Source organism: Phyllobates terribilis, unplaced genomic scaffold (genome assembly GCF_046119375.1).
Source record: "Phyllobates terribilis strain yellow unplaced genomic scaffold, ASM4611937v1 Scaffold_9__5_contigs__length_417890890, whole genome shotgun sequence".
Lineage (NCBI taxonomy): Eukaryota > Metazoa > Chordata > Amphibia > Anura > Dendrobatidae > Phyllobates > Phyllobates terribilis.
In genome coordinates, this window is record NW_027362769.1 from 405,618,157 (window position 1) to 405,628,037 (window position 9,881).

A 9,881-nucleotide genomic window follows, 5' to 3' on the forward strand; every position below is an offset into this window, starting at 1 on the left:
ATCATCATAGCCACCATCATCACTACTACCATCGTCACCATCATCGCTACTACCATCATCATCATTGTCACCATCATTCTCTCCCCCAGGCTTCACACGTCCATCTGTAATCTGATGCAGATACAGTATATTTATTATTACACCATTTAGACACATTTCTGGTGGTCCATTAAAGGCGTTGTCCTCCTTTGGGGGCATTTGTTATTTTACTGAAATACATGTAATTGGAGCTAAAAGTTATGATTTACAATTGGGTTTCACCAAACGCTTTGCAGTGTTTGCCGTCTATAGCCACGGTTAAGTTACCTGAGAACCTGTCTGACGGAGAGTTTGTAAGTCTCTTATCTGTCTTTTTCTCAGCTCCTTTTGTCTGATTTATGACCACACACCGCATCAAAGTTGAATGTGCAGGAAAATAAAGACCCTGTAAAAGCCAAACTTCAAAATTTGTAAAGAGACCCAATTGCAACATTGATTATCAGCCAAAAAAACATGCATTAAAATGAATGTGCAGGAAAATAAAGACCCTGTAAAAGCCAAACTGCAAAATTTGTAACGAGACCCAATTGCAACATTGATTATCAGCCAAAAAAACATGCATTAAAGTAAAAAAATGGCCTTAAAGGTGGACATTCTCTTTAAGCATCAAATATCCTTAGTCTTCAAGGATACTTCTGATTTAAACCTAGACATTTGCTAGTAGATTCTTTAACTTCCGATCCAGGGTGGTTTCCATGAAGTGTCAGATACCAGTTTCTAGGTTGATTGATGATATGATTTGCAGATGTTCTCAGTTTGGAGTTTCCATGTATTATTATGATGGCCTGTAAGGTGGAGAAGGAGAATATGACAAACCAGCTGAAGTGCTGTGAGACATCCTCTACATTAAATGAGTGTAGTATAATGGAGATGGAAGAGATGTAGAACGACATAAGGAGAGTGAGGAGAAGCACCATGGTCCTGGCAGCTGTGACGTGGGCATGTGTTCGGGCAGTACTTGACCCTAGCATGTTCTTCTTCATCATCATGATGTGTCTCCAGAGAGAGTTCAGAGTCAATACTGTAGGGATGAGGGTTAATATTAAAGGTGTGATTGTCCCACACATAAGAATTACTTTGTAGGTAAATGTTATGGTGATAACCTCCTGAGAAGAAGAAGTGTTCACCACAAGCTCGTGAGGAGGTACCAGGTACATAGTCCAGGCCGCCGGCACTGCAATGCAGAACGACTGACCAGCCAACATCACCAGCAGTTTGGGCAGATATGTGGATATTCTCATCTTCAGGAGGAACAGGAGGCCACTGCTGAAGTTGATAATTCTTAAGCAATAGTAAGTGCAGAGCAATACTGTGAACCAGTAGTTGCAGGAAGCCAAAAACACCAGGATCTGGAGGATCCTTAAGTGAATACCTATTGCCAATTTTATGTAAGTTCGAAATGCCCTGAAGATCATTTCCAAGACTAAATCTGTCTGGAAAAGGACATTAATTAACCCAATCAAACTCAAAACTAAGTCACAAGAACTCAGGATGATGCCCCCATGCCAGTCACTAAGATTAACTGCTACGATCATCGAGTTCAGGCAGATCCCTGTGAATCCTGTGGCCAAACCAATGGCCACTCGGGACATATCCTGAGCAGACAACATGATACCTGGGGAAAATGAGAAGAAGGCAGTTGTCTCTCTGCTGGCGACCTCACAATGTGTCAACTGAACCATCTGTGAGAATAATGGGTAATGGAACCAATGCAAATCTGGGACGGGTTTGGTTTCTGTACTCATTTGGTTTTCTTGGTGGAAGATGAGGAGGTTCATTAATCTAACATGAAATCTCATAGTTTCCAAAGAACCAATCGTTGGTGATAACTAAGATCAGAAGCCATCAGAGCTGATGATGATGGTGGGTTACTCTGCCATAAAAATGAGAAAGCTCAGAGCTAAGGATCAATAACTAGCAGCCACGGTGACCTGTGACAGGTATTAATCCTGCCTCATAGTGACACAGCGGCTCTATTCACAAGTCCAGTTGTCGTCCTTGCGCATTGGGTCCAGTGTTAACAAAACTACACCCGTTACAAATGGAGCAAACAAAGACGGACACACTTCAGTTTCCATTATTTATCCGGCTTTGTCATGTTTGTAATGGATCCATTTTTACTAGAGGCGTCTCTGTCACCGCTGGTGTTCTTGGCATGAGCAGAACTTAACAACCAGATCCAATAATGGACCACCATCAGTTATCATCCATTTCCCATAGACTTAGATATTAAAAAATAAAAATGGATGTTTAAGGTGTGCAGGGCGGTAGACATGGGCGGGGGGCTGCTGTGTTCCCACACCCTGGCCCCTTACAAATCAACAGTGTCCTGATTCTCCTATGCTGAGTGTGTGGTGTGTAACACTCACGGGACCACCACGCACACATCAGTGGACATCTAATTAATTTTATAATAAAGAAGTTTACTAAATTGACCATTTTTATCAAAATGAGACATGAAGCAGCATGTTCTGATGTCTGCTGTTCGCTCGCCCTCAGCTATCCCTTCCTGGTCTGGAATTTCTAGCCCCTGGATGCTCTGTCCGGCTCTGCAGCTTCCAACAGTTCTGTCCCAACTCCCTTATGCGACTCTCCGTCTGACTTTCTCTCCTAGGAACATATTAAGGCGTGCTTCTCAGTGCCTCAGCTGGACCGTAGGCCCCGGATGTTCCAAGAATGTCCGCTCTGAGTTTATGCTGACGCTCCTCCTGCTGTCCAACATCCAACTACTGCTATCTCACCATCTACTCTCTCACTGCAACTCTGACTGGCTCTAAGCAGGAAGTCCTCATCTTGTTTACTAACCCTGCCACCTCCCATCATGAGGTAGCTCCTGAACAATTAACTTTTTCCTAACCTGTACCGATCTACTTCCTGATTCTATAGTGCCCAACACTGCATTTTCCCAATCCTTATCTATATCTAATGCTCTAGCTATAATTGTGTCCTCGGGAGGGGGGATGGAGCTAGGAAATGATCAGCAACATTGATATTGGGGCATAAACGGACTGATTTCAGATTCTTCCAAAATTATGTGGGGAGACAGTTTAGGAAACTTAACATAGGCAAAGCAGCAGGTCATATGGTCTCAGTTCACGTGCCCTTACAGTGTGTGCACACCAGCCGTGTCCTGTCTTTCAGTACCTGTTTACCTGGAGCCTGAAATCACAGAAGTTACTGGTGTTATGGAAGACTTCCTGCCTCGTTCTGGTTCCCATGACTACTTTCCCAGCGACAATCGCCCTGTAGCCTTAACATCGCATGCTATGAAGTGCTTGGAAAGATTACTGCTTGCTTACTTGAGTCGGAGGGTGAGGGGTTTTGCTGACCCCCTACAGTTTTTTAAGAGAGTAAATTGGGGGTGAATGATGCTTTATGTCTCTGCTACAAACAGTACATACATTTTTGAACAATGATGGAATCACTGTACCGCAATGTATTGTGACTTCTCCGGTGCGTTCAATAACTTACACTCTTATTATGCAGAGAGAAGACTAATATGAAGGTGGAGGAGGGAATGAGACATTGGATAACGGTCAACCTGTCAGACCGGCCACAGTGTGTACAGATGGGATAATGGCCGACCTGTCAGACCGGTCACAGCGTGTACAGATGGGATAATGGCCGACCTGTCAGACCGCCACAGTGTGTACAGATGGGATAACGGATGACCTGTCAGACCGGCCACATCGTGTACAGATGAGATAACGGAAGACCTGTCAGACCGGCCACAGTGTGTACAGATGGGATAACGGACGACCTGTCAGACCGGCCACAGTGTGTACAGATGAGATAACGGACGACCTGTCAGACCGGTCACAGTGTGTACAGATGGGATAACGGACGACCTGTCAGACTGGCCACAGTGTGTACAGATGGGATAACGGACGACCTGTCAGACCGGCCACAGCGTGTATAGATGGCATAACGGACGACCTGTCAGACCGGCCACAGTGTGTACAGATGGGATAGCGGACGACCTGTCAGACCGTCCAAAGTGTGTACAGATGGGATAACGGATGACCTGTCAGACCGGTCACAGTGTGCACAGATGGGATAACGGACGATCTGTCAGACCGGCCACAGCGTGTACAGATGGGATAACGGCTGACCTGTCAGACCAGCCACAGTGTGTACAGATGGGATAACGGCCGACCTGTCAGACCGGCCACAGTGTGTACAGATGGGATAACGGATGACCTGTCAGACCGGCCACACTGTGTACAGATGGGATAACGGCTGACCTGTCAGACCGGCCACAGTGTGTACAGATGGGATAACGGCCGACCTGTCAGACCGGCCACAACGTGTACAGATGGGATAACGGCTGACCTGTCATACCGGCCACAGTGTGTACAGATGGGATAACGGCCGACCTGTCAGACCGGCCACAACGTGCACAGATGGGATAACGGACGACCTGTCAGACCGGCCACAGTGTTTACAGATGGGATATCGGACGACCTGTCAGACTGACCATAGTGTGTACAGATGGGATAACGGACGACCTGCCAGAGCGGCCACAGCGTGTATAGATGGGATAACGGATGACCTGTCAGACCGGCCACAGCGTGTACAGATGGGATAACGGACGACCTGTCAGACCGGCCACAGTGTTTACAGATGGGATATCGGACGACCTGTCAGACCGGCCACAGTGTGTACAGATGGGATAACAGCCGACCTGTCAGACCGGCCACAGCGTGTACAGATGGGATAACGGCCGACCTGTCAGACCGGCCACAGTGTGTACAGATAGGATAACGGACGACCTGTCAGACCGGCCACAGCGTGTACAGATGGGATAACGGCCGACCTGTCAGACCGGCCACAGTGTGTACAGATGGGATAACGGATGACCTGTCAGACCGGCCACAGCGTGTACAGATGGGATAACAGCCGACCTGTCAGACCGGCCACAGCGTGTACAGATGGGATAACGGCCGACCTGTCAGACCGGCCACAGTGTGTACAGATGGGATAACGGCCGACCTGTCAGACCGGCCACAGTGTGTACAGATGGAATAACGGACGACCTGTCAGACCGGCCACAGCGTGTACAGATGGGATAACAGCCGACCTGTCAGACCGGCCACAGCATGTACAGATGGGATAACAGCCGACCTGTCAGACCGGCCACAGTGTGTACAGATGGGATAATGGCCGACCTGTCAGACCGCCACAGTGTGTACAGATGGGATAACGGATGACCTGTCAGACCGGCCACAGTGTGTACAGATGGGTGTTATGTTCTGCTACCAGAGCTAAGGAAAGAGAGGAGATCTGTCCCTACGATAGAACTCAGCTGAATCCCTATGATGTAACAGGGAACCTGATCCTGCGATCAGACCTGCTAAAGTCCTAAGCTAGTCTGTACGGAGACCTAAAGATGTGGGGAAGGAATCCCTACAAGTACTAAGGACTTGGAGGAAAATGGGACACCTCCTAACAGAAATAGTAGCAGACAGACAAACAAACAAAATATATAGAACACTGAGGTCCATAGACCAAGCAAACTAACAGAGTTAGATACAGAGCACAGGCTAGCTAGAAAGTAGTTATACAATGAAGTCCAGCAAAGCCAGAAGGGCGGAGCAGGATTAAATAGGCCAACGAGGTCATGTGACCAGCAAAGGAAAAAACCTAAGAGCAAGGTTCTAACAGTACCCCCCCTTCTAAGAGGATCCTCCGGATCCCCTAGGACCAGGCTTATCAGGAAAACTCCTGTGAAACGCTCTGATAAGTCTGGACGCGGAAACATCATCTGACCTCACCCAAGAGTTATCCTCGGGTCCGAAACCTTTCCAGGCCACCAGATACTGCAAACTACCTCTATACCGTCTAGAGTTAAGGATGCGAGAAATTTCATATTCCCCGTCCTCCACCACCGGAGGAACAGAGGCAGAGGCATCACCATCCGACACAACAGCTTTTTTTAACAGAGAGACATGAAATACCGGATTAATTCTCCAGGAGGTAGGAACCTCCAACCTAACAGCAGATTGGTTGACAACCTGAAGCACCTTAAAGGGCCCTACAAACTTGGGACCCAATTTCTTAGAAGGAATCCTCAACCGCAGATTCCTAGAGGACAACCAAACCATGTCACCAACAGCGAACAAAACCTCCTGTCGTTTCCTATCAAAGTAGTCTTTAGATTTTCTGTTGGCCTCCTGAAGATTACCACGCACATCCGTCCAAACTCTCTCCAAATCACCGGAAAAATTCTCCTCCTCAGGCACGGCAGATCCCAACTTGGAGAACGACCCAAACGACGGATGTCTCCCAGAACAACAAAAAAAAGGCGAACAACCAGCAGAAGAAGATGTATGATTGTTCAGAGCAAATTCAGCAAGTGGCAGAAACTCAGACCACCCCTCTTGATTGTCTGCCACAAAACAACGCAAGAACTGCTCAACATCCTGGTTTTTCCTTTCTGTCTGGCCATTAGATTCAGGATGATATCCGGACGAGAACGACAGATGAACTCCCAACCTGTCACAAAAGGCACGCCAAAAACGAGCCACGAACTGAGGACCCCTATCAGAAACAATGTCAGTAGGAACGCCATGAAGTCTGACAATTTCCTTGACAAAGGCCTTAGCGAGAGTTTTAGCGCAGGGCAGTTTGACGAAGGGAACCAAGTGACACATCTTGCTAAAACGGTCCACGACCACCCAGATGACAGTAAAACCCTCAGAGGGGGGAAGGTCAGTTATAAAGTCCATAGCCAAATGTGTCCAAGGAGCACTAGGAACCTCCAAAGGACAAAGCAACCCCGCAGCAGGAGTATGTGAGGACTTAGATCTAGCACATATAGTACATTGACGCACCCACTTAATGACTTTCTTCTGCCATCCAGGCCACCAAAAACTGCGACCCACCAGTCTCTTGGTCTCAGAGATTCCGGGATGACCTGCCAACCGAGATTCGTGACACTCAATAAACAAATCTCTCCCTCATGCGCAACAGATTGTATGCCCCCTTAAGGTCAATTTTAGAGAACCACTTGGCCCCCATTAACTGGTTAAACAGATCAGGAATCAATGGCAGTGGGTAAGGATTGCGTACAGTAATTTTGTTAATCTCACGAAAATCCAGACAAGGACGTAAACCGCCGTCCTTTTTTTTTACAAAAAAAAATCCAACCGCCACAGGAGACTTAGAGGGCCTAATGTGACCGGCGGCCAAACTTGTCTGTATGTATTCATCCAAAGCCTTCCTCTCAGGAATAGTAAGGTTAAATAAATGACTTTTAGGAAGAGTCGCTCCAGGGACAAATTCAATAGAACAATCATAGTCTCTATGGGGAGGCAAAACCTGCGATTCCTTCTCAGAAAAAACTCTCCAAAAATCCTGAATAGGAACAGGCAATTCTCCCCTATCCAAAGCTGCAATATGCCCGTTACAACACTTGTCATAACATTTATGGCTCCAGGATTTAATTTCACTGGTAGACCAATCCAGTACAGGATTGTGAAATTTTAACCAGGGCAATCCCAATATTACTGGAGAAGGCAAGTTATTCAAAACTACCAAATCCAATTTCTCATGGTGAACACCATTAATAGTGAGAGGAAATTCACAGACCTTGAGAGTAATATTCTTCAAAGGGGAACCATCCACAGTGACCACAGCAATGGGGGATGATAAAGGTTCGGGTTTTAAATTGAGTCTTTCCAAGAATCCCCCATCAATTACATTCAGAGTAGACCCACAATCAACAAACACCCGAAATTCCACTAATTTTTCCTGAGCAATCGTGGAAGCAGCTAAAAATACACCCTTGGAATTTAAACAGGCAATACGGGCATGACTGACCATTTTTTTTTCTTTCTTCATACGAAGCTCACAGCCTTTAATCAAATGACCAGATTTTCCGCAATAGAAACACAAGCCTTCAGAAAATCGACGGTCTTTTTCTTGAGAGCGAGGTGCCACCGATCCAATCTCCATCGGTTCACCACTGTTAGTACACACATTCTCATAACCAGAAACTGACATAGCAGAGGATTTGCTCTCATTAACCCTTGCACGCAGTCTCCTATCCACCCGTATAGCTAATTGCATAGCCTGTTGCAAATCTTCAGGTGTAGGATAAGCAATTAGCAGGTCTTTAACCCTTTCATTGAGCCCAGCAAGAAATAGACTTTTCAGAGCAGAATCGTTCCACCCTGTTTGAGTAGACCAACGAAGGAAATGAGTACAATATTTTTCCACATTACCTGATCCCTGTCTCAAACGTCTTAACTCAGTCTCAGCTGATGCGACACGGTCAGGATCATCATATAATAGTCCCAAAGCAGAAAAAAAAACTATCCACTGATCTGAAGCATGTATCACTAGGTTGCAAAGAAAAGGCCCACTCCTGAGGCCCTTTGCGCAAAAGTGACATTATGAACCCTATGCGCTGGGATTCATCCCCAGAGGACTTGGGTCTCAAACGAAAATACAATAAGCAAGCATTTTTAAATGAAAAAAATTCTCGGTGTTCACCAAAAAATAAATCCGGCAAACATACCTTAGGCTCCAAGAAATGTGCTCCAGGACAGTTACTCACATGCTGACGGAGCTCGGCCACCTCCAGAGAGAGTCCCTGCAGGCGATGAACCAAATCCTGAACCGACACTATCATGGAACAGAAAAATCTTTCCTTAGAGAATTTGCAGGCTGGACTTACTGTTATGTTCTGCTACCAGAGCTAAGGAAAGAGAGGAGATCTGTCCCTACGATAGAACTCAGCTGAATCCCTACGATGTAACAGGGAACCTGATCCTGCGATCAGACCTGATAAAGTCCTAAGCTAGTCTGTACGGAGACCTATAGATGTGGGGAAGGAATGCCTACAAGTACTAAGGACTGGGAGGAAAATGGGACACCTCCTAACAGAAATAGTAGCAGACAGACAAACAAACAAAATATATAGAACACTGAGGTCCGTAGACCAAGCAAACTAACAGAGTTAGATACAGAGCACAGGCTAGCTAGAAAGTAGTTATACAATGAAGTCCAGCAAAGCCAGAAGGGCGGAGCAGGATTAAATAGGCCAACGAGGTCATGTGACCAGCAAAGGAAAAAACCTAAGAGCAAGGTTCTAACAATGGGATAACGGACGACCTGTCAGACCGGCCACAGTGTGTACAGATGGGATAACGGACGACCTGTCAGACCGGTCACAGTGTGTACAGATGGGATAATGGCCGACCTGTCAGACCGCCACAGTGTGTACAGATGGGATAACGGATGACCTGTCAGACCGGCCACAGCGTGTACAGATGGGATAACAGCCGACCTGTCAGACCGGCCACAGTGTGTACAGATGGGATAACAGCCGACCTGTCAGACAGGCCACAGCGTGTACAGATGGGATAACGGACGACCTGTCAGACCGGCCACAGCGTGTACAGATGAGATAACGGACGACCTGTCAGACCAGCCACAGCGTGTACAGATGGGATAACGGACGACCTGTCAGACCGGCCACAACGTGTACAGATGGGATAACGGACGACCTGTCAGACCGGCCACACTGTGTACAGATGGGATAACGGCTGACCTGTCATACCGGCCACAGTGTGTACAGATGGGATAACGGCCGACCTGTCAGACCGGCCACAACGTGTACAGATGGGATAACGGATGACCTGTCAGACCGGCCACAGTGTTTACAGATGAGATAACGGACGACCTGTCAGACCGGCCACAGTGTGTACCGATGGGATAACGGACGACCTGTCAGAGCGGCCACAGCGTGTATAGATGGGATAACGGACGACCTGTCAGACCGGCCACAGCGTGTACAGATGGGATAACGGACGACCTGTCAAACCGGCCACAGTGTT

General features: G+C 47.1%; 1 protein-coding gene across 1 annotated transcript; it reads right to left on the minus strand.

Annotated features, from left to right (window-relative positions):
• Nucleotides 1–662: 662 nt before the first annotated feature.
• On the minus strand, nt 663–1,838 carry LOC141161455 (taste receptor type 2 member 40-like). The gene has a single exon (XM_073646265.1). It carries the CDS (start codon nt 1,836–1,838, stop codon nt 663–665), a length of 1,176 nt encoding a protein of 391 aa, XP_073502366.1.
• Nucleotides 1,839–9,881: the final 8,043 nt, after the last annotated feature.

Coding starts and splice junctions, on each gene's coding strand:
- LOC141161455 (XM_073646265.1), bottom strand. CDS start 1,838: ATGAGATTTCATGTTAGATTAATGAACCTCCTCATCTTCCACCAAGAA.